The following is a 25,926-nucleotide window of genomic DNA, read 5'->3' on the forward strand; positions in this document are numbered from 1 at the left end:
CCACAAGTTCTATGGTCATCAATATGACCACTAGCCTTTGAGACTTTACTACTCAAATTTAAATTCCAGCAACTGGCGTGGTAGAATTTGAACCCATGCCCGTGGGGCATTAGCCTGGGCCTCTCGATTACCAGTCCAGTATTATTACTACTAGTCACCATCTCTCCACATTTCAGATGGAGCTAAGGAAGCTATAATTCTCATCCAGAAGGGGATTGGGTCATTGGTCCACTCTGGTCACTGAAGCCTGGTTTTCGGGACTTGTTTCCAGATTCTGCAGGGCTCTCCATGCTATTACTTGGCAGTGTATCTCAGTTAAGTGTATTTAAGCTCAGAGCCTCATTAAGTGCTGTCAGGTTCTGGTTCAGGCAAGAGGATCGAGTTTATAACGTCCTCCTTAGTGCTTGCTGATGTGAAAATAGAGAACAATTTCTACAGCCACAAGCAACTGTACAGAGGGTAGCACATCATTACTTGCTGTAAAATAAAAATCCATCAAGTCCTTTAATGTCACTTAGGAAAGGAAACTCCATACCCACAGCAATGTGACTGACTCTTAACTGCTTTCTGAAATGACCAAGCAAATGACTTAGTTCAATGGCAATTTGTGAAGGGCAGCAAATGCTGGCACTGCAGGCTATGCCAAAGATTATAAAGACCATACAGACAATATAATTGTTGAGCACAAAATCACTTTAGACTCGACTACTGAACCCAGAAAAGGATTTCCAACCATCACATTATCAGGAGATATCAAGTGGCACCAACAGATGCAAACAAAAAGATTTTTTTATGCAACTATACTCACCACGGAATGAGACTAGCATACATTGCAGGTAAGCGTGTCTGATGGCAGACGTTGAGGTTTTCAGAGTGAAAGCCTTCTTGAACCATTCTATCAGTTTCTTGGGAATCTCAGTTGTGAACTTGCTGCACCAGAGTGCAAGGATGGAGATGGCATGAAGCAAAGTGCCCTCATGAACTTCAGGAAAACATAGACCATGTTGTAAATATAAGCTCAGATACATTAGATAGACTGTCCTACACTTAGAAAATCTACAACAGCTGCAAAGTCTATTCAACATTCCTGAAATGACTCCAAGGCTTTGAACTTCACTATCCAATAAAAATACCCATTCTAAATTTTAAAATATTCAAGACGAGATTCCTGACATCAGCCCTAAACATTTTTCAGTTTGAAATCACACTCCTATCCTACTTGCTTCTCACGCGTCAGTCACCCAAGGGAGTTAGAGTGGAGTCTTCCATTTAAAAAAAAATCCCTTTTCAATAAGTCAAGGCAGTAGAAAAGCATGGCAGACAGACAGAGAGGATCTTAAATATATTTTTTGAATTCTACGCTGCTCCACTGATGAAACCCAAGATACATGACATGACAACTACAGCAGCAATGTATGCTTACGCAGAATGGTCACTAGAGAGAGACACAAACCAAGAAATGTAATCACATTATGTTTAGAATTGAAAATATATTGTTTGATGCTTTATCGTTTCTTTGACTCTTTTGGTTTGCAGAGAAATATAACTTCGTCAACAGGAATATTTTATGAATTCTTCTGTACCAATACCACTGGGCACTTTGTTGTCCATATTGGATTCTCTCCCTTTACTTCTAGTTTCTTTCAAGCCCCAATCCTATCTTCACAGTAGGGCAAACTACAGTACAAGCGCATGCCTCAAGAGTTGACTATTTACTACAAATACCTTCATGTTCTAATGCTGCATGTGATAAGGAGCGTGGATTATGATTATCTGCAGATTTCTTTTGTGGAGAAAGTTCTTAGCCAACACATTTATGATCAATGCATTGCAAAATCACACATACAAAGCATTCAGCTTAATGTTGGTCACATCACACCGCAGAAAGGACACATGTGGATTGTACAGTGTCAAAAGAATAAAAACATAATTCACCCCAAATTACAAGGTGAGGAACTGTTGGGAATAATTAAACAAGCCACTAGCCACAAAATCTAAAGAATCACAATCAAACCAAAGTACTTCAGATAATGACATGATTCATCACCCAGATAAAAATAGAACATTGTTTGGAAGTCAAATGCATAGCACCACAGGAAATAACTTTAAATTATTGAGGAAGAAATGTAAAAAAACATAGCCACCTGTTTCTATTCAGTCTCTCAAGCTTCTTCCATTACACGGTTTGACCATGATTGATCTACATACTCCTCAATAATCTAATCCAACAAAAACCTCATTTTTGAGATTTTCAGTGGTTTCTCCCAAACCACCAGCCTCAACCTCACTTTGGGAGAGTGAGTTCTTCTCCTGACATATCCAGTACTCCTGATGTGGAGTGTTTGCTGATTTTACTCCTGAACAGCCTGGCTATAATTATAAAGGTGACCTATAGTTCAGGGGTTCTTATTACAGAAGGAATAATTTCTCTTTCTATTCAGCCTCTCCATTTTTCAGCTCAAGCACCTCAAGCAGATCATTGGGCAAGAAAGTAATAACAGAGGAACCTCGATTAACCAAATATCGGAATATCTGGCAAGATTTCAAGGTGCTGATGCTTGGCTAAACTATGGTATCCAGCATTTGATTATCCGGAATTTGAGCAACGGAACGAAATATTCCCCACCTGTGTCCTTCAGATAATCGAGGTTCCTCTGTATATGAAATAATAAGCAACACACTACGGAATAATATGCAACAGATAAGAATGGAGGAAAATACTGATGCATTCAAACTTAAGTTGGACTCCGAGCTGCTAGTTTTAGGACAGAGGGGTGAGCTGAGGTATTCTTTTATCCCAAACTGTTCTTGCAAGTAAAAAGGATGCAAAAATTATTTTGCCAAATTTATAACAGCATTTGAGATTTAGAGAACTGAAGCCACTCACCTTCTTGTTGCAGGAAGGGGATGAAAAGTTCAGCGACTGTACCACTCAGGGTTTGACTCGAAATACCACCGACTGTATGGTGACTGCAGCTTCCAATGCCTGTGCAAAAGAACAACGTTTTATGAACACAACTCTACATTCTGACAATACATGGAATAATACAACACCTAAAATACATTTTTAGACAAAATATTTGTTAAGAGCACAATATCTGCTGCCTTTATATTCAACATCCCATATGTTAAGGCCTCTACTACTGAGCATATTATTCTGAAAAAAATGTTAAGAGATTCAAAAGCAACTATGGGTTGCAACAGGGGATACTGGAAGTCCATGTACAAAGGCAGGGAGATCTCAGCTGACAGCAGCATTTACATTATAAAGGCTCTTTGGATCAGACAATTTTATTTATAAGTGTATACCTTCATGTGCGTGTGAGCTTCAGAGGCTGAACCAGCATTTACTGCCCATCCTGAAATACTCTAAGGAGGTGGCAGTGAGCTGCTTTCTTGAACCACTGCAGTCCATGTGCGTGTGTGCGAGTGCGTGCGCACACACAACATATTATTAGGGAGGGAGTTCCCGAATTTTGATCCAGTGATACTGAAAGAACGGTTTTATATTTCCAAACCAGAACATTAAGCGGCTTGGAGGGAACATACAGGTGGTGGTTTCCAATGCATCTGCTGTCCTTGACCATCAGATGGAAGCAGGGGGGGTGTTGGGAAGGAGCTCTCAAAGAAACTTTGGTAAATTTCTGCATTACATCTTGTAATGGTTGCTACCACTGAGCATCAGCAGTGGAGGGAATTAAGTGTGCACATGGTGCCAATTAACTGGGCTGCTTTGCTATAGATGGTGTCAAATTTCTTGCACTTATCCAAGCAAAGGAGAATTCCATCACATTCCTGATTTATGCCTTAGATGATGGATAGGTGTTGGAATTCAAGAGTAAGTTATTCGCTGCAGGGATCCTACACTATGACCTGCTCTTGCAGCCAATATTTATATGGTGAGTCCAGTTCAGTTTCTGGTCAATGCAGTATCCAGGATGTTGATAGTGGGTGAATTCAGCAAAGGCAATGCCACTGAATGTCAAGGATCAATGATTAGAATATTTGTTGCAGGTGGCCAATACCCAGCATTGTGTGCACAAATATTACTTGCCATATGACAGCCAAGCCTAAATTTTGCCCAGGTCTTATTGCATTTGAATCTGGACTGCTTCAGTACTTGAGGGTCATGAATGGTCCTGAACAGTGTGCAATCATGTGCGACCATCCCCATTCTGATCTTATGATGAAGGGAAGGTTATTGATGGAGTAGCTGAAGATGGTTGAGACTAGGACACCCTGAGGAACTCCCTACTGAGATGTTCTGGATCTGAGGAAAATGGCTTCCAACAACAACAACCAGCTTCCTTTGAGCTCAGTATGATTCAAACCCAGAAAGAGCTTCCTCACTAATTCTCACGGATTCCAATTTTGCTAGGACTCTTTGTTGTCACACATAGTCAAATCTGGCCTTAGAATCATAGTATCCCTACAGTGTGGGAAGAGGCCCTTCAGCCCAACAAGTCCACAGTGACCCTCTGAAGAGTATCCCACCCAGACCCATTCCCCATCCCTATTATTCTACATTTCCCCCCAACTAAGGCACATAACCTACACGTTCCTGAACACCATGGGCAATTTAGCATAGCCAATTCACCTGACCTGCACATCTTTGGACTGTGGGAGGAAATCAGAAGAAATCCACACACACAGGGAGAATGTCTGTGTGGAGTTTGCATAGTCGCCCGAGGCTGGAATCGAACCAGAGTCCGTGGTGCTGTGAGGCAGCAGTGCTAACCACTGAGCCACCATGCCACCTCCGTAGCCTTGACCCCACCTCTGGAGTTCAGCTCTTTTACTGCTTTGGACCAAAGCTGGAATGGGGTCAGGAGTGAAGTAAACTGTCAGTGAATAGATTATTGTTCAGTAAGTGATGTTTTATAGCACTGTTGCCATCCAGTTCCATCACTTTACTTATGACTGAGAGGGGACTGATGGGGTGATAGTTGGCCTGGTTGGATTTGCTCTGCTTTGTGTGAATAATTATCTGCATCGCCGAGATGTCGCCACTGCTGCAGCTGTACTGGCACTGGAGCGTGTCCAGCGGAGATTCACACGGATGATCCCTGGAATGGTAGGTCTAACATACGAGGAACGGCTGAGGATCCTGGGATTGTATTCATTGGAGTTGAGAAGATTAAGGGGAGATCTAATAGAAACTTACAAGATAATACATGGCTTGGAAAGGGTGGATGCTAGGAAATTGTTTCCGTTAGGTGAGGAGACTAGGACCCGTGGACAGAGCCTTAGAATTAGAGGGGGTAAATTCAGAACAGAAATGCGGAGACATTTCTTCAGCCAGAGAGTGGTGGGCCTGTGGAATTCATTGCCACAGAGTGCAGTGGAGGCTGGGACACTAAATGTCTTCAAGGCAGAAATTGATAAATTCTTGATGTCACAAGGAATTAAGGGCTACGGGGAGAATGCGGGTAAGTGGAGTTGAAATGCCCATCAGCCATGATTGAATAGCGGAGTGGATTCGATAGGCCGAATGGCCTTACTTCCGCTCCTATGTCTTATGGTCTTATGTACTGGAACAACTTGGCTAGGGGTGTGACAAATTTTGGAGCACAAGTCTTCAGTAGCATTTTGTCAGAATGATATCAAGGCCCAAGGCCTTTCCTGTTGTCAATATCTTTAATCATTTCTTGATTTCACATGGAGTGATAGTCCTACATCTGTGATGCTATTGATTTCTGGAGGAGGCCAAGATTCACTCAGCATTTCAGGCTGAAGATGGATGCCTTTTCTTTTGCACTGACATGCTGGGTTCCCCCAGCATTGAAGGTGGGGAAATTTATGCAGCCTCTTCCTCCAGTGAGTTATTTAAATGCCCATCTCCATCCTGCAGAGCTTCAAGATTGCAGAGCTTCGATTCTGAGGAAGGGTCACTTGACCTGAAATGTCAACTTTGATTTCTCTCCATCGATGCTATCAGACCAATTGAGCTTTTCCAGCAATTTGTTTTTTGTTCTGATCTAATTGGTCGGTTGTGGAATTGCTCAACCATGTCTATCATTTACTGCTTATGCTGCTTGGTATGCAAATTGTCGAGTTGCAACTTCACCTGGCCTGTCCTTCTGCACGCTACATTGAACTAGGGATAATCCCATGTTGATGGCAATGGCAGAATGTGAGATATGCTACGCATCATGTTACAAATTGTGATTGAATACAATTCTACTGATGATGGCCCACAGCATCTCATGGATGCCCAGTCTTGAATTGCTGGATCTGATTGAAGTCTATCCCATTTAGCAGTGGTAGTGCTATACATGATGGACAACAGCCACTGTGTGAAGACTGAACTTAGTCTTCACAAGATCTGTGCAGTAATAACTCCTACTGATACAGATACACTTGTGGCAGGTAGACTGGGGAGGATGAGGTCAAGTAATAGTTTTCTCCCTCTCGTGTTGGTTCCTTCACTGCCTGCTACAGACCTAGTTCAGCAGCCATGTCTTTTAGAACTCAACCAGTTTGGTCAAAAGTAATGCTGCTAAGTCATGCCTGGTGATGTAGCCTCCATCCAGAGTATGGATGTATGCCTTTGGAACCTTCATTTCCTCCTCCAAATAATGTTCAACATAAATATCATCCAGGGTGGAGGGAAATCAGCAAGAAGATTCCTTGCTCATATTTCACCTGAGGACTCATTGAGGACTCCCAACTCCTTCCCACTTTATACCACTGTGCCATCACCTCTGATGGCTCGTCCTACTGATGGGACAGGACATGCCCAGGGATGGTGGTGGTGATGCTGTCACAAGTATTACCTAAAAGGTAGAGTTGAAACTTTATTGCTGGAACAGCACAGCAGGTCAGGCAGCATCCAGGGAACAGGAGATTCGACGTTTCGGGCACAGGCCCTTCTTCAGGAAAAGAAGGGCCTGTGCCCGAAACGTCGAATCTCCTGTTCCCTGGATGCTGCCTGACCTGCTGTGCTGTTCCAGCAATAAAGTTTCAACTTTGATCTCCAGCATCTGCAGACCTCACTTTCTCCTTACCTAAAAGGTACAATTGTATAGTATGATGATGTCAGTGTGCGAGATAGCTACAATTTTGACATTAGTCCCCAGGTGAGGAGGACTTTGCAGAGTTGACAAGGCTGAATTTGCTATTGTTGTTTCTGGTACTGGGACAATGCCAGGTGATCTGTCTGTTGTTGAGACTTTTTAGTGCTGGATTCTAGGCCATTTCAGAGGACAGTGAAGATCAACCATATTGCTATGAACCTGAAGTCACATTCAGGACAGGTAACGACGACAAGTTTCCTTCCCTAAAAGACATTAAGTAAACTAGATGGATTGACAATGGTTCCATGGTCATCATTAGACTTTTAATCCCAGATTTGCTTTAGAATTCAAATTACACCACCTGCTGAACCCTGATCCACAGAGCATTACCTGGCTTTCTGGGTTACGAGAAACAAGACCACTACATCATCTCCTCCCTCTTTCTCAAGTGCTCATAATGATTTCTAAAACAATATAACAATTAAACAAAAGGCTTAAATAAAATATGCAGAGTTTTTACAAAATGTTAACAGGAAGAATAACATCTTAAAACTAAACTAACGATTCAGGTTACTGACAGATTTGCCAGCATTTCATTATTAGTACTCAGCAGGCTGAGACTTCGAAAGGTACACCACAGCATTCACATTAGCGCCTCCTTGGTGTTGACAGAAAGCATTGCCTGCAGAGGTAAGTTGAACTCAAACTAATTTGTGAAAGAACCTTGGATAAAAATTTGCTCTGTACTCTCAGTGCAACAGAATTTTGAACTACTCTATTTGACTTCTATGTAGTTATGCACAAAAACACTCCAATTCAGGAAACAACGTCTCAGCAATATGTCCATTTTCTTCTACAATTACTAGAAACTGTATGAACAGGTTTCTGGTTTTCTTCAATTTTATTTCAAGTGATTTAAATCACCAACCTGACAGCACACTTATCTTCTGTGATACAGCAGTCAGCTTGCCCTCAGAACCTAGAGGAAACATAAATGACAGTGAGAAGTTAGCAGCCATTACCAAGAATCCGTTCAATAAATATGCATTTATAGAAGGCATTTAACAACCCAGAGGCCCAAGGTAATTAGTGAAGAATAAACTATTTTTGAAATGTAGTCATGGCTCTAATGTCAGAAAATGCAGCAGCCAATTGTACAAACAATACCACAGCCAGCAATGCGATGAATGAACATGCAAACTGTTTGTGATTGTAGTCAAGACACCAAAATAATTCTCTTGCTCCTCTCCACATATTACATTAGAATCTTTCACATCCACCTGAGGCGCAGTCATGATCTCACCCAGTTGTTACATCATACATTCAAGATATAGAATGCTTGTGTGTCTTCTCTGAGTGCCGAATTACAAGTTTCTCACCAAATGCCCTCACACAGAATAGAAATCTGAAGGTATCTGGAAATACTCTATCCAAAAAATTCTTCTTTCACTACCTGCAAACACAGGATACATTTTGTACACAAGTAGATACACAGTGACATTCATTACCACTGGTAACATAATATACTTCATGGGCACAGACAACTTGGAATAAGAAGTTATGTAATGAAGTGCATTGAGAAAGTGAGGAATTATCAGGGCCGCGTTAGGGAAAATACTGAGGGTGGAATGATATGGCTCTGCATGTTGTGTATGGTCATGAAGTGGAGGGGCAGCCGTAGTTGAAGTTGGTTTAAAAGAAAAATTGCAAGAGTATTGGAGTAATGATAAATTGGGGATGTACAAAATTTTAAAATGGTGTTAGTGTGCAGAAAACAGTGAAATAACCCGCATACTGGAGTCAAAATATCAAAGACAACATTAGAAGGAATAGTAGACAAGAAATATTATAGTAAAAAGAAGAAAGGAAAAGGTCTTCAAAAATGCAGAATAAGTAGAGACTAAAGGAAAGAAATGGGAGGGCAAAAAAAAAAGGCAAAAACGAGCAACTTGCATTTAAAAAAGAGAGACCATGGGAAACTGCATGACAGTTTAAAATAAAACAAGAACAGGACTTGCAAAAACAAGGTGGTGACTGGGTTTGAAAATGGCAGGAATCAAAAAGTGAACTAGAAATGAGTTTGATGAAACATATGATAAAATAAAGTACCACAGATTTGGATGTTTAAGAAAGTAAATGGTGAAAGATATAGGCAGAATTGAGAATCAGGATTGAAAGTCTTGTACAGTGTTGGAAGACAAAAGGCAGCAAGGGATAAAACTGAGGAAAAAAAACACAGATAGCAACAGACATAAGGTGAATGACAACCCAAGCCCGGAAGCAGTAAGGCCAGAAAATCTTACTGGAAAAGAATTCAGCTGGACCTGAGCCCTTAGGCACGTTAAGTTGAGAGCACCATTATCACATGATCCTTTTGCGGCAATAAATGGTGCAAGGAATTTTGTGCTATTACAGCAGCACCTAACTATCATGTCAAATTAGACAGCCAAAATTAGTCTTACATTAAAATGAATGAGAAAGGACAAATGTGACATAAATAGCACAAGCGTTACTTCCCTTGTCAGGCACATACTCCTAGATAAAAATGCACACACATACAAAATTTCCTGGATTTCTGTTCCATAAGACGTACCCCCAAGAATGGCAAAGAGATGTCTGACAAGAGATTCAGCAGCCGTCTGATCACTGCATTGATGGGTTAAGTTGCGTAAAGCTATCACAGCCTCGTCCATCAGTTGCGCATTGTTAGACTTCAGTTGGCCTGTGGTACAGAAAAGAAAGTAGTAAACCTGGGATAATCAAATTGAAACAATTTCCTGCAACAATCCAATTCTATAATTTTTAAGAAAAAGCTTGTCTAATTAATTTATCCCTTCTCTATGATTTAAAAAATATCTGGACAATGACCCAGAAATATACAAAATAATTACAAACAGATCACAATTAAATTTAACAAATGTTGCATTTTTTTTCATTTATTATTATAAGAGAGGACAACTCATTACATAGCTCTCTATTTCACACTTACTTGCAAGGCCTTTGGCAATGTCCACTGCATACTGGCTAAGGTCAAGGGTTACTGAAGATAATAGGTAGGAGACCGCTGTGAAAAAAAAGTCAATCAGTGATTGCCAAACAAAGGAAAATTCAATCCATCACTTCCCTCAGCAGTAGTTTCAACAACAGCGGAGAAGTGAAAGAAAGACTTGCATTTATATACCACCTTTCACAACTGCAGGATGTCCCAAAGTGTTTCACACTTAAAGTACATTGTGATGATGTATGAAAGACAACAGCAATTTACGTACAGCAAGCTCCTGGTAAACAAATTGCGATCACAAATAGATACTCTGTTTTTGTTAATTAAGTGATATCTGAAGGATACATATGAGCCAAGACAGCAGGGAACACATCCTGATTAACCTTTAGTAAATAATACCTTGGGGTTTTGTGCATCATCATAAGGGAGCATCATAGCATTAACATTTCTGAAAGAAGGAATATCCGACAACACAACATCCCCTTGGTACTACGTTGGAAGATCAGTCTAGAGTTTTGGTTCACAATCTTCTGACCACTGGGGAGTGTGCAATTAACACAGCCATGATTGTTACGTTATCAGGGTTTACTTAAAACATCACGACACTGCATGACTTCAAACAACATGTGAAATTTTAACTCCTGGTCTATGCCAATTTAGCTATCTTCCATGGATGTAATGGCATATTTTGATACGGGGCGCAGCCAATTATTCAACTCCAATCCTAATGCATACGGAATGTGCTTAAATTTAAAATTTTCAATCCCCAATTTTGCCCTCCCCACATTGCTGCACAACTTCTTACAAGAATGGGATCGGATGCCAGAACCATGGAGACCGGAGCTGTTTGCCCAAAACTATTGTGGTGTTTCCACAAATTTACTTAGTGCTTTTTCTAGCAGGTCCAAAGCCTACTCAGGGATGCAGCTTGAAGTAAATCAGCAGTCGAGTCAAAGCCTCAGGCATCACAGCCAATGAAGCAATGTTGACCACTACCACCATTCGCAGAACTTCCAGGCAATTCTCGTAGACCTCTTAAACCCACTTCCCAAAATTAATGGTTTTCCTTCCATAGAACAATATTGACTCTTCCAAATCTCACGATGATTCTCTAAATACAGTAAAGTCCTCATTTGCATGTATGTCCTTCATGAATTTGCTTATTCATGTAATACTTACTGTACACCTCTTTTGCCAAGTGAGAATCTAATCTTTCCTCTTTTAAACTTTGGATAGGTGAAGAAATTCATGAAGTAGAAGTGTGCACAAGCACAGAGGGTGATGTTTGCTGTTTGTGAAAACCATTCATTGCGGCATTTGCCAGAAATGCATGCCCTGCATACAGCAGGACTTTAATGCATCCTGCTATAACCCCCTTAAAATGGATTCCTGCAATTTATCCATGACTGATGCTAGGCTAACATAGCCTAGCTTTCTGCCTCTCTCTCTTTCCTTAAATAATGGTGTTGTGTTCACAACTTCTCAATTTGATGAAACAATTATAAAATCCAAGGAATTCTGAAAGATTATAACCAATGTCAATACAACGTCTGTCGGCATTTCTTTTGAGATCCTTCAGTGCAGGCCATTCAAATCTTGGGAACTTGTCAGCTTTAGGTCTTAATACTTCCCACCTCCTTATTCCTGGTGCTGGCAATTATTTTAAATTCCAACCACTCTTTCAGCATTTGATTTTCTAATGTTTTTAGGAAATTTCCTCAGTGAAGACAGACACAGATTATCTGTTCAAAGCCTCCGTGATTTCCTGGTTTTTGCAATATCAGTCGCCTGGACTTGCTCGCTACAGGATCAATACTAGTTTTAATTACTCTTTCTCCATTTAATTGTTGAAACATATTACCAGCTCGCTTTCTCTCATATTCTACTTCCACTTTATAGTGTGTGACCTCTGCATGGAATCTTTCAGACAGTGGTATCTTGATGTGTCCGTTTTCAGCCTTTTAGATGGTAACGGTTATAGATTTAGAGGCATGCTATTCATGATTTGCTGCAGTGCATGTTGTAGATGGTTCACACCATACACTGGCGCCAGAGACTGAATGTTGAAGTTGGTGGGTTGGGTGCCAGCCAAGTATACATTTTTTCTTGAATGGTGTCAAAATTCTTCGATGCAGTTGGAACTCCAGTGATTCAGGCAAATGGTGATCATTTCTGACTTGTGCTTTGTAGACACGGCCAGAGTTTAGCAAGTCAGATGAATTACACTCACTGAATTTCCAGCTTGCAACCTGATCTTGTAGCCAGTATTTGCATGGCTGGTCTAGTAAAGTTTCTGAGATACCAGAGGACTGATTATACTCAATAACTATAGCTAGAGAAGAGAAAGATTGGAAACATAAAATATCAACAATGCAGGTCAACTTGCACCTCACTTACTTTCGATTACATTCTCTGGGCTACGCAGGATAGATTTATGCATTGTAGGGAGCAGAGAGCTCTTGAACTCTTCATGGGACACATGGCGAAGCAGTGGTTCACAGCGTTCCTGTGAAAGCAAAACAGGAAAGCACCTCCAGCATTCATTATTTGAGTATTAAATGAGACAAAATCTATATTTCTTTCATTATGTTATGTGGCCACATTTTAACTAGCACCACATTGAATTCCTTGGAATTAATCCTATTCCCAAACGGACTCAGTGAAGGCTTTCTAATAAGTAGAAAGATTCTACTTTTGTTATGTGACCAGAGCAGCAGTTTCAACCAATGTATCTACAGAGACCCTAAATGGACAACTGAACGGCAGAGAATGGTGTAATGACTCATTGAGATAGTGTTCCGGAAGCTGAATCCGGGCATTCCTGAGTCATCACAAAAGTAAAAATTGTTATAAAATATGTAAAGATCCCCTATTTACTTGACTTTCAGACCCAGACCGATACAAAGTGAAGTAAACAAGAATTACTATTTAATGAAAGTAATTAGCTGGGGTAAACAGCTATAAGGTGGGCGGCACAGTGGCTAGCACTGCTGCCTCACAACACCAGGAACCTGGCTACGATTCCAGCCTTGGGCAACTGTGTGTGGAGTTTGTACATTCTCCCAGTGCCTGCATGGGTTTCCTCTGGGTGTTCCAGTTTCCTCCCACAATCCAAAGATTTGCAGGTTAGGTAAATTGGCCAAGCTGAATTGCCCACAGTGTTCAGGGATGTGCAGGTTAGGTGCATTTGTCGGGGCTAAAACATAGGGTAGGGGAATGGGTCTGAGTGGGTTACTGTGTGGAGGGTCAATCTGGACTTGTTGGGCCGAAGGGACTGTTTCCACACTGTACACATTCTACGCACTAGAAGCTGTTAGCATTTAACACGAGCAATTAAAACTCCACCTTACAGACACAGGCAAAACCACAGGAAAAATTGATTATTGGTCAGAGGAGATAAACTGGAAAGACAGTTCAATAGTCTTTGTTCCCAAGTTCTGATGTTGAAATGATCCTTATGATTCTTCTGCTGGATAACATGTTGTTTCAATAGTCCTTCTGTAGATGCTTTCACTTATTGGTAAGAGACAAAAAGTGAACAGTCCACATCTAAAATGTCTCTGACTTATCAGTCAAAAGTCACAACTTAAAACAATTGTTGCAGGAAAAATAACCAGTTTTCTTTGGGTTTACAGTAAGTTTTGTCTGCAGAGAACAGAGAGGCCGCTCCTGAGCAGGGGAAGAACTGAACACTTTGCTTTCTCTGTAACTTGGTCCCAGTTCCAAACTGCTCAGTTGCTAAGAACCAGTCCACAGTTTTTCTTTTAAAACAAGCACAAAATAAAAAGACACAATTCTTAAAAATGATTAAAGAAACCATGCGCTCATTCTATTTAAATTCTTGTAAACTTTCTAAGTGACTTTAAATTGCTGCTCACCAGAAGATATTTTGGAGGTTTGGTTTTGCTCATCAGCACCGTCTTCATGTAGAGATCTAACATCTGATTCTGTAAAACAGTTAAGAGGAGAAGTGGTCAGCCTTTGTCCAGGAAAATCAAATAATGCATCGATCATTTGGAAATTATCTCAGTGTAGACAAGATGAACCTGTGGCACCAGTACAATGGTATCCCTTCAAGTTCAAAATGCCTTGGGACACATCGGTTGCATCACGCTGTGCTAGATGACATACCGGCCTTGAAGGCAACAACGTACAGGCAATTTCCTTAAGTGCACTGGCCAAATTTTTGACAGGCCACAAATGCTTGGACATAAGAGGGCCATTTGAATGCAGTCTGTGATTTGATTTTCAGGATGCAGTGTAGCTTAGGGAAAACTACAGCTCAGATGTACCAGAATGATGCTGCAGCTGAATGGATATTTAAGGATGGCCAGGTGCAACCACTAGCTTGCACTCCCTTGAACACAGAATATTAAGAGATGATCTAATTGAGGTATTTACAATAAATGTTTCTTAAATTGGCATGGTGGATTGAGAGAAAGCATTTCCTCTGGAGCATGGTGCATTAACTTAAAGGTTCAAGCTTGTTCATTCAGAAATAATGTCATGAAGCACTCCTTCAGACAAAGCAAGTGGACGTCTAGAACTCTTTCCTCTCCAAATCTATTTGAGTGCCAAAGGAAAACTAAAGTGAAATTGATTAAAAGTTTAAAAAATCAAGCTAATGGAATTAAGGGATAAGTCAATTGAGAATTAACTGATTATCAGCTGAAGAATCAGAGCTCTACAGTTCCTATAAAGCTCTCAATCATTGAAATCTCTTCAAATCCATTTAAGTTCCTAAAATCAAAGCAAAATACTGCAGATACTGGAAATCCTAAACAAAAAGTACTATAAATGTTCAGGTAACCTGCAGCAGCTGAGGAAAAGAGTTAGTGTTTTCTGTCAAATATAACTTCTTCAGACATGTTTTTAACACGTTCTGCTTGTATTCCTGTTGAGACCTCTCTGCCCACATTGGTTCAGCAGGATTAAGTCATTATTAATAAGGGGTAAGCTATGATTAAAATGGTTCCATTATGCAGAACCATTTGATCCAAAACATTACAGTACAAAGTTCTCTAAAAATCTGGAAAGCAAAGATATGTTAAATACCTTATGCTTGTTGATGGTGGCGATATCTTTCTGATCTGTACAGTACTGCACTAAAACTCCTAGCATTGCTAAATGGAGTGGGTTTGGTTCCAGACTCACTGTTGTTGCCAAATACTGCTGTGCAAGATCTGGGTTCTGTGAAGAGAAGTAGAAGATAAAGGTAAAATGGATCAGGCACCAGACTGACAAGCCGCACAATGGATCTGTAGTGCTCAAGAATGCTCTCCCTTGTACAGATATTTGAGACTGGGACTAAGTAAACCAGAGCATTGCACATCCATTAGCACAGTCAGATTTTGTTAGACTCATTTTAGAATTGAATCTCATACAGGGTGACTGGTTCCAGGCACTAGATGATGCAGCTGGCTTATAAATGAGAGATAGTTTTCCTCATATGGCTGCCATCTTTTGAAAGAATCCCAAAAACATTATTTAATCATTTTCCTAACCTACTTTTCTATCTTCAACAACTTGTGCACAGAAACCTGCAGGTCTTGTTTTTCTGTGCTGCCTGAAGAACTGTATATGTCATTTATTATTATCATTGACAGTGAATTGCTTTGAAAAATCCTGAGCTTGTGAAGGATGCTATCTAATTGCAAGTCAGTGTTCTTTTCCATAATTGGAGAAAATTATCTAAGTGAAAACTGAACTTCAAATGTAACTATCAAATCAAAACATTCTTTCCCCAACTTTTGCCACACTTTGACAATAGAAGATTCAAAATGTAGAAACTCAATTAGTGGCAGTATTTCATCATGTTATGTCTATCACAATAATGATGAAAAATATAAAAGCCAAGAACCATATCTGTCCACAGAAATTTCTTTCATCATTTCAGCCCTATCCAGCTTTTCTCAAAGATAATCTTGTATACAATAGTCACAAGTTGTTGCTCACTGCATTCTCATGACTCTGCTTCACCCTTTTTCTCAGTTCATTCTGCAGTCATTAACCTGCCCCTTGATCCAGGCATCATTCCATACCACTGACTCCATTTTTTCCTTACCTCTTTCCATAGATGTTTGAGTTTCTTCAGGACCCCATTCACTGTATGCTTGTTACCACCACCCATAACCTCCATTAAGAGCAGGCACTGTACATCTACCTGTTAGGAAACACAAGATGTTGCAGTTTGATCACTGTCAGTTGAATTTTCACTGTCCACACCAGATGTATTCAACTGTGCATCTGAAAGTCCACCTAGGAGACTGAATTTATCCATGCAATCTTCTAATTTGATTCTGGCTTGAGCTCCTCCAGCTTCTTGTCAATTAGGGACTGAACAGGGGAACCATATAGAGAGAGATGGCATGGGTGAGGTACTATGAGAGCAAAAAAATGCCAAAAAAAGTCAAAATGGAAGAACTGGCTGTTGAGACAGAGGATGGAACAACAATGACAAAATGATAAAAGGGTGATTGCACTTAAATGTTGTTAAGTCACCAGGACCAGATGGGATGCATGTGATGGCATAATCATCCAATCCACTTTTAGTGGTGCGAGGGGGTTGTAGGATTGAAAATTTTACATCTCTGCTCATATAAATACTACAGCAATAAACCAAAGAGATCTTTGTTCAGGAACAATAATCTGAATAAAACTAAAACTGTCACACTTGGACAAGGATGAATTAATTACAGAAAGCCAACATTGATCTGTTAATTCTGAAAGGTTGCAAGGACACAGAACAGGGGTTAAGTATAAAAAAAAGTGAAGTCAGCAGGAAGATTGAAATATAGGATCCTTGGATTTATAAACGGATGCATTACATCAACAAAGAATTTATGAAAAACCTCTATCAACTAGTGATTTTGCTTTAACTGAAGTATTACGTCCAAGATTAGGCACTGCATTTTAAGGTATTCTAGATGGTCAGAAAAAAAATGGTTCCAGATTGGCGAAAGCGGGACTGTACTCTTGAAAATAAGGTTGGGGAGATTTTGTAGCATTGTTAAAAATCATGAAGGGTCTGAGCAGTTTAAAGGAGGAGAAAATGCTTCTAATATCTAGAATTTAAGAACACAGATTTGACATGATTGTCAAAGGAACTAATGGTGACCAGGAATAACTCTTTCATGCAGAGAATGGTTAAGATCTGGACTGCATTGCCCAAGATTGTGGCGGGAGCAAATTCAATCATGGCTTTCAAAAAGAACTGGATAAGCTGGGCGGCATAGTGGTTAGCACTGCTGCCTCAATTCCCGCCTCAGGCAACTTTCTCCCAGTGTCTGCGTGGGTTTTCTCTGGGTGCTCCGGTTTCCTCCCACAGTCCAAAGATGTGCAGGTTAGGTGAATTGGCCATGCTAAATTGCCTGTAGTGTTAGGTGAAGGAGTAAACGTAGGGGGGGTGGGTCGCTCTTCGGAGGGTCGGTGTGGACTTGTTGGGCCGAAGGGCCTGTTTTCACACTAAGTGATCTAATCTAAGCTCCTGTAAAGAGAAAATTTGCTCTGGGGAAAATGCAAGGAAATGGAACTGGCCTTTCAGAGAGTTAATATAAACATCACGGGTCAAGTGGTCCCTACTTATTCTATAATCGTTTTGTTATTCACTACTCTCAGGTTTCTGCAGTTTGTCTCACCACTCTATCACCTGATACCCTTGAACCATGGCAGTTTTTAACATTCATTTATGAGATGGGTGTGTGTGTGTTGCTGGCTGACCAGCATTTATTGCCCATCCTTAGTTACCCTTGAGAAGGTTATGGTGAGCTGTCTTCCTGAACCAGTGCAGACCATCTACTGTGGGTTGATCCACAATGCCATTAGGGAAGGAAGTCCAAGATTTTGACCCAGCGACAGTGAAGGAATGGCAATATATTTCTAAGTCAGGATGATGAGTGGCTTAAAGGGGAACTTGAAGGTGGTAGTGTTCCCACGTATCTGCTGCCCTTATCCTTCGAGGTGGAAGAGGTCATGGGTTTGGAAGGTATTGTCTGCAGATCTTTGGTGAATTTCTGAAGTGCAACTTGTAGATATTAGGCAACATTCTTGCCTCTGATTCAGAAGATTCAGTTCAGATTCTATGCCATAGGCATATTCTGATCAAGCACTCTGCTTGAGTACAGGAAATGCTGCACTGTCATAAGTGCAATCATTTGGATGAGATGTGAAAGGCAAGGTCCTTTCTGCTCTCGTCTGGACTACTAAGAGAGTAGGTGAGTTCTGACTATTAGCCATCATTGTACCTTAATAAGGATTTGCCCCATTTTTATAGATGGAAGCTCTTCTAATGGATGGATCAAATGAGAAATGATAAAACAAATAGGAAGGTTGACGTTTCTGTCAGGAAGCAAAGCAATCCTTTTCAAACTTTGCAAGAAACCAGCAGCTTTAGGAACTCGAAATGTAATATGGAAAACTCTCTGTGCCCATTTCCTGTACAATCTGTGTACTTCACACTCTACCATGAGGTCCATCTCACCTTAACTCCCTCTGATGTCATACAACAAGCTTTTACTTTGCTCCCTTCCAAAATGAAATATGTGCAAAAATGCTGATCATTTACACATTTTATTTAATTCATCCAGCCCAAGCTGCTTTCCTTACAGACAAAGATTCAACAAGCTGCAGTAACATTTTTTGTATATTTTCTGAATGTTGCACTGACTCCAATCTTTGCTTCAATAGCCATAAGTAAAAATCAGGCACTTCTATACCCCGATACTCACCAACTTTATCCAAATCTCGGTTGCTTGTTTTTCAGGGGTTGCGAATGCTGTCTTGACCAGCAGTAATGTCCAGTTGAGAGCAAGGGATGCTGCTGAGGCACTGCTTTTACTGTTGAGAGAGAAAGGGTAGGAGCGCATACTTAGATGTTAATGACTTTAGATTACTACAATCTCATAATTGAAAAGGAATTCTCAAAAATAACCCGAACAGAAATGGATACATCAAAAGCCCCCTTCACTCAGCATATCATTGGGTATGGCGGATGCTGGTTGTTATCCGCAAGCTGACACTCGTATTATTCCACACGCTCCCTGGTCTGGTCTCTCTGCAATTCCTATCCATGACAGACTTATTGATCCTTTTGCCTCCACTCAGAGCTGTGGGGTTATAATGGAGCTGGGAATCTCTTTTCTCTACCTCAAAGGAAAGTAACAAAAGAACTTCTTTTGCAAATTTTCCCTGCCAAACAAGAATTGTCTACTTCAGGCTTCAAAATATTCAATGGCATTGGAAGTCTCTGCCTCAGGAGCAAAGTCATGCAACCCTCACTCAAGACAGAGGTAAGAGTGAAAAATCATTTCATTGAAGATCCTGAATGATCTTGACAAGGTGAGCATGGAAAGGATTTTTACTCTTGCAGCTGAATCCAGAAGATAGGTGACACTCTTAAAATTAGGGTTGACTTTTGGGACAACAATGAGAACACTTTTATTTTCTCTCTCGGAAGCTTGTGCAGCTTGGAGTTCTGAATCTCAGAGGGCAATGAAGGCAGGGTCATTGAATACTTTTCAGTCAGAGATAGTCAGACACTTGATAGATGACAGAATCAAATACTATTCATTGTAAATATGGAATTTGGAACAGAAGCCATTATTGATAATGGAGCTAACTTGAAGTAGAGAATGACCTCCTACCGATCCCAATTCACAAACAGGATTATACTATTTCCATATTGTAAATCAAGGGATCCAATTAACTTTTAAATGGAATCCCAGAACCTCCTGACCCAGAATGGGTTCTTTCAGACATCACATTAGTGCCTGCTGATTGAAAGGGCTGATTATTTCCAATAATCATCTTGCAATCCAATGGTATACACACACATGTCCAGAGCTCTCTGTACCACCAAATGGACAGCAGGTCCTTAGGACAATACCATTTTGAATTGTGGCTCTCTGGAATGATTTGATCTAGAGACAGCATTATCTGTCAGAGATCGCACCTCAGACAAAAAAAAACACAAATGTCTTTTACGTAGCCAGCATCTCTGTAGAAGTGGAGATTTTCTGGACAACTACAACCAAAAAATTTCAATTAGAGACGGAGTTTCAATGTCTAGCTCAGACCCATTGAAGTGATTACTGCAGTAATCAATTATGATTTGATTCACCAATAAGGCCAAACATTCCTCAAATAAATGACACTTGCTGAATTTTGCTACTGTACAATGTCAATTAATATTTAGTATAAATATATCCAGTTATAATAAATTAAAACTAACACAATTCAGTTTGATCAATCAGTTCTGAAGCTATGTAACTGATTCAGAACCTATAACCCTCTGATAGACACATATCCAGCTTCAAGCCTGGCTCAATGTGTTCAGTTTTAGTAGCGATTGCCACATCAATTGGTTATGTGTAGTATATGACAGGTTAGAGATCTACAATTTGCAATGCGAAGTGCAACATGTCCTAAGGTCACATGATGCTCCATTTCTGCTTTGTCTCAATTCTATTTTGATCAATTAACCGTAAAGACTATGGAATCTCCAATTCAGAAGATGATCTATCCACAACTATCATCAAACCTCGCCTTTCATTATACCTTGGATTGCTATTCTTACAGGTGATCCCTGTCGACTGCAGGCATTGCACCAGGTGTTTTGTTGTTGCCTCAGCATGACTTTCAACCAGTTGTTGAATTACTGTCTGAAGGGCTCTTTGTGATGTTCCATCCCTGCCAAATGATAGCAAAACAAATAGTTAATTCTAATACTTTTCATAAGCCTTATTATTCAGCAACCTAACTGCAAGGCAAAGACTGATGTGGTTAAAAGGATTATATTTATCTGCATCTTGGAGTTACTGATCCATATCACTTCAAATGTTCAGAGGGACCATTAAAGAGCAAGGTTAGAATATGAACAAAGACGCTTTGAACCAAGCCTTAGATATATTATTGAATAGTATATGTGAAATCTGCAGCTAATCTCCTTCTACCTCACTTTTGAATCCTTAATGCTGCAATTCATGGCAAGAATTTGGCAGCACCAACATTCATCACCTTAAGCATGGTTTAAAAGAAAACCGTCTTTTGGAGTAAGGAGAATTGAGAAAAGTAGTTTGCTTGCATTGATAGTCAGAGAGCCAAGATATAGCTGGGCTTTCCACGCAAAGATACTGGACCATAATCTGCCAAGATACGGACGTCTGTTTTAAATTGTTGGTCTGACAAGTTCCTGAAAATGTAAGCTGTTAATGTCGCAGTAAGGAAAAACAAAAATCAGGAACCCGAGTGAAGAGGGGAAGCAACTCTTTAAACAACCAGATTGAAAGATTGTGAAATTATCAAGGATTTAGAAGGAAGTATAAAATAGATGGGATGAATTAAAGGTACAATTTGATAAACAAAAAGAAATAAAGGGATGGGAGGAAAGATTAGATTGATAGAGAGAAAGACATAGATAGAAAGGTAAAATCAAGTTTACAGATCTCCAGCAATTAAGACTGAAGAAGTGAGACTCCTGTATTGCAACAGCTCAATTTCAGGGATAGAGAGATTGATTGGCAATAATTTAAAAATATATTATGCTGTTTAAAAGGGTCATCAGATGGAAATGAACAAACCTAACTTTCAGTGGCAAGTTTCATTCAGTGAAGCAAAGACACCTCTGGATATCTGAATTTAACTATGTTACTTGTTTGCAAATGGCATTGCAATGAGAACCATTAGCCTCACTACTAATTTGATACTATATTCTACCCAGAACAATATGACAGCAACCCTCCCTTACTGATCCCCACTCTACAAATACAAGCTTGGTGAGAATAAGGAATGATGCAGGCTGGGGTAGAATCAACATGGGGAGCAGAGAGCTGGATAATCAGCAGATCCCCTTCGGGCGATCCATGCTTCCAAAGATCTGAGACAGCCTCCCAGGAATTAAGATGACATTTGATACAAGCAATAAAACTGATGTTGGTTTATTGCATCAGTTTGATGAGTCACTGGATCACGCAACTGCAAGGACATGTGCATTGCTTTTAAGGGAGTTCAGGATTTTGACCCAAGTGAAAGAATGGCAGTAGCAATCCAAATAAGGGTGGTGTGTGAATTAGAGAGGAACTTGTAAATGGCATCATTCCTCTGGACATTTCCATATTATTCCCATGCATATTTAATCCTCTGGGTGGCAGAAATCATAGATTTGAAAGGAATTGCTAAAAAAAAAGCCTCAACAAGCTGCTGCAGTGCCTCTTGCAAATGGTACAAACTGGAGTCACAATAAGTCAGTGGTGAAAGGAGTAAGGTGGTGGATGTCAATCAAGCTGCTGCTTTGTCCTGGACAATGTCAAACATCTTAAGTATTGTTGGAGCTGCACCCATCCAGCTAAGTGCACAGTATTCAACCACATTCCTGACTTCTGTCTTGTAAATGTTGGGCCAGCTTAGGGGAGTCTGTCGCCGATTTAATTAACACAGAATTCCAAACCTCTGACCTGTTCTTGTTATCATATTATTTATTTCATTGGTTCAGTTAAATTTCGGATCAAAGGTGAACACCATGGTGTTGGTGATGGGGAATTCAACAATAGTAATGCTGCTGAATGTCAAAAGAAAGTGGTTAGCTTATCTCTTGTTGCAGACTGTCACTGTCTGGCATTTATGTGGTACAAATGTTACTTGCCACTTATCACCGCAAGCATGAATGTTACAGAGAAACCTTGATTATCTGAATATCAATTATCCGACGATGATTTCAAGGTCCTACATCAAAGAGGTAAGTGTATTTGATTTACCTGTACTGAAGAACATGTGAAAATGCTGGCAAAAACAAAGAAACATAAGCATCTCAAGAATCAGTGATTGGACATTTTTTAGGTAAGGGTTGTTACACAGCCCTTTGCAAAAGTAAGTGTTTTAGAGTACTGTATTCCCCTCACTTTACCAGGCCGTCCATGAAAAAAATGGCAGAGAATGTAAACGCATGCGCAAGGTGATGTTTCTATCTTTTTGTCGCGAGACTGAGTTCCTGGAAATTGATAAATGCTCTTGCAATCATAGCAGCTGTTTGGGACCTTGTTTAATACTGTCTCCACCATTTCTTGCCAAATGCTAACTACTGTTGCATTTTTAAAAGGTTTTCTCGCATTATCATTGCTTTATTTTATTCATCATGTGAAATCGGTTTCCTCTTGTGCTCAATACATTAAAATTATATTTAAACAAATTCTCTGGTAGAGCACACCATTAGATCAGCATGGCTTCCCTCCTTTCAGGTAAAATCAATTATTCGAATAATCAATTATCCGAATGAAACAGTGCCTGCCCACCTCATTTGGAATATCAAAGTTCCTCTGTATTGAAGTCTTAAAGCACAGACTGCTTCAATATCTGAGGAGTTGTGAATAGTATTGAATATTGTGTCATCAGTGGACATCCATTCTTCTGATCATATAACAGAGGGAAGATCATCTTCTAGAATTCAGCTTTTTTTGTTGAGATTTAGCCCTAAAATGTAAATAAATCCCAGAACAGTAATGCCGACGGCTAGACATTGCAGGAAACCCGAGTTTAAATTCTAGTGTTGTAGTTTGAGACTTTGAAATCACTTTGTAAACACTCTTTGCAATTAAATCAGGTCTCAGTAAAACTGAATGAAACTGCCACCTTACTACACAAACCCAAATGCTTCACTATCATCATTTAGGGAAAAACAGCCTGCCATCCTCCCATGGTATAGCCGATAAGGTACTGCAGATCCACACCAAAATGTTTTACTCTTATATCAAAGTAAAAACAAAAATCTGCAGATGCTGGAGATCCGAAATAAAAACATTGGACTGAAAACTAACTAATTCTGCCAAACCTGCTGAGTTGTTCCAGCACTTTTTGTTTTATTCTTAACATCTATCTAAAGTGGCAAAGCAAACTACTCAGACTTAATCACTACCCTCTCAAAGACAATTAGGAACAATAATTTCCATCATGCACATATTATTTTTACCGAAGTTTGAATATGACAGCAGAGGTGGACTAAGGATGAGTGAAAATGGCAATGGTGAGCTGAAGATGGTGAGACAGAATAACAACACGTATCTTTGCAGAATTATAGAACAAGGAATGCACTCAAATTGCAAACATATTAGGAATAAAACAGTGAACCTACAGTTACATTAGCTCCAGTTGTTGGTGCAGTAACTCCAGAAGGAAATATATTATTTGAACCAAAATTCTGGTACTAACCTGTAGCGATGTAGAGTCAAGCAGAAAAGTTTGCACAAACCTTTCACAGCAGCATCAGGTAGATCTGAATGGACAGATGATAAGCAGCTGTTACACAGCAATAAACATAGGGACAGTTGCTAAAGAATAAAGTTCCCCATCCCTTCATCTATGTTAACATACTTTCAAAAAAAATCTTTCAAGGCCAGAATTCGATGCCCATCCCTAATTGCCCTAGAATTGCATATCTTGCTGATATATTTCATAGAGACACATGGATAAGGACAGCAGACTTCCTTGCCTACAAAACAAAACCAGATGGGTTCTTAAGACAAATCAAAGATAGTTCTGTGACCACTATTTAATAGAATTTAAATTCTCCCAACTGCTGGGGCGGGATTGGATACTGTATCCTTAGATCATTAAGCTAAGCCTCTAGATAACTAGCCTAATAAAATTATCATAGTACCACTGTCGCTCTCCACTCCCTGTAAACTAAATGTCCTCTCGATGGTATGAAATACTCTCAAGCATGAGACAGAATTGACATATCATGCATCAGAATTGAAAAAAACCTTCAGCTACAGAGTAAGCCTCAATCTTTCGCACATGCAGGCACAGTGGAAAAAATCCAAACCCGCTGACTCAGTGGGTAGTGTTCAGACTTCTGAATTACAGGATCATAGATTTTCACTTCACTGGAGCCTTCAGTGCTTGGTTATTTAGGTCAACAGCACTATTCAGAGAGCAGGTGATTTCTCCAAGGATCCTAACTAGTAACAGTCTTCACCCAACAGTGACAAAGCAGGTTATTTGGCCACTTATCTGACTGCTCTGCACAAGGCAACCATTATGTCTCTTTATTTTATACTGGTGAAACACTTCACTGGTCAGTTTGGGATGTGCTGACTGATGAAAGACATTATTCAAATAGAAGTTCTTTTTGCAAACACAGAAGACTGAAGACTCAAATGGAGAATGGATCAACAGAGAGCAGAAATTGCATTTATAGAATGCTTTCAGCCATAGACTGGAGAGAAAAAGAAACAAGACAAGAAACCCAGCAACAGAGTTCCCTCATCTGCTGTCCATAGACTCCCTGATCGTTTGACCACCTGTTATCCACTAGTCTGGCTTTCTGCCCAAATTTTTCCTGCAGGCAGACATCTGGCCACCACTCAAATCAGCATATTGCTGACCTGCACTTTATCACATCATAGTAGAGTTCAATGCAGCATTAACAAACAGCTCTCAACTGAGACACTCCAGCAGGCTTCAATAAACACTATAACAGAGTTTACTTCAAAAATCAATATGACGCCACAAGCTCTGGGAGACAGTAAGATACTTTCAAGCAGGGTGCACCAGATTTTCACCAAAGAATGTGGAACAGCTAGACATTCAAAATGACAATTTCATTTTGTCCTAATGTAAAATGCTAGGATGCTTGGGCAGCATAGGGATGAATCGATTCAGCAGGCATACCTTTTCCGATAACACAGTTTCCCAATTCCGAAAGTATCTGTTGCCTCTCCTTCACACTGGCTGTAGTGACTTTCGCAGCAAACCTCCTAAGGGTGTCTGAAACCTGTAAGTTAATCACACGGTTCTCACTCTTCATCCTACTAATTAAATTATTCAACTTACCCCACAGTATTCTGTTACGTTTCACAGGGGTAGCATGCTGGAAATCCACTACTCCTGGAGTCATTGCAAAAGATGAAGATTTTAACA

At 40.1% G+C, this 25,926-nt stretch overlaps 1 protein-coding gene across 1 annotated transcript in view; it reads right to left on the reverse strand.

Moving 5' to 3' along the window:
- Nucleotides 1-25,926, reverse strand: part of gcn1 (GCN1 activator of EIF2AK4) — a 128,449-nt gene that overhangs the window by 90,709 nt on the left and 11,814 nt on the right. The window contains exons 2-14 of the mRNA XM_043716089.2: nucleotides 25,678-25,780; nucleotides 24,214-24,277; nucleotides 20,572-20,703; nucleotides 18,744-18,852; nucleotides 16,082-16,180; nucleotides 15,073-15,207; nucleotides 13,896-13,964; nucleotides 12,415-12,523; nucleotides 10,006-10,080; nucleotides 9,610-9,738; nucleotides 7,945-7,995; nucleotides 2,888-2,986; nucleotides 809-982 (exon numbers count right to left, since the gene is read on the reverse strand). Of these exons, the coding sequence (XP_043572024.1) occupies nucleotides 809-982; nucleotides 2,888-2,986; nucleotides 7,945-7,995; nucleotides 9,610-9,738; nucleotides 10,006-10,080; nucleotides 12,415-12,523; nucleotides 13,896-13,964; nucleotides 15,073-15,207; nucleotides 16,082-16,180; nucleotides 18,744-18,852; nucleotides 20,572-20,703; nucleotides 24,214-24,277; nucleotides 25,678-25,780 (1,348 nt within the window). The remainder of the gene's footprint in view (nucleotides 1-808; nucleotides 983-2,887; nucleotides 2,987-7,944; nucleotides 7,996-9,609; nucleotides 9,739-10,005; nucleotides 10,081-12,414; nucleotides 12,524-13,895; nucleotides 13,965-15,072; nucleotides 15,208-16,081; nucleotides 16,181-18,743; nucleotides 18,853-20,571; nucleotides 20,704-24,213; nucleotides 24,278-25,677; nucleotides 25,781-25,926) is intronic.

This window comes from Chiloscyllium plagiosum, unplaced genomic scaffold, assembly GCF_037043375.1.
Source record: "Chiloscyllium plagiosum isolate Xiang-an unplaced genomic scaffold, Cpla_swu_hap1 HiC_scaffold_24, whole genome shotgun sequence".
Taxonomy (NCBI): domain Eukaryota; kingdom Metazoa; phylum Chordata; class Chondrichthyes; order Orectolobiformes; family Hemiscylliidae; genus Chiloscyllium; species Chiloscyllium plagiosum.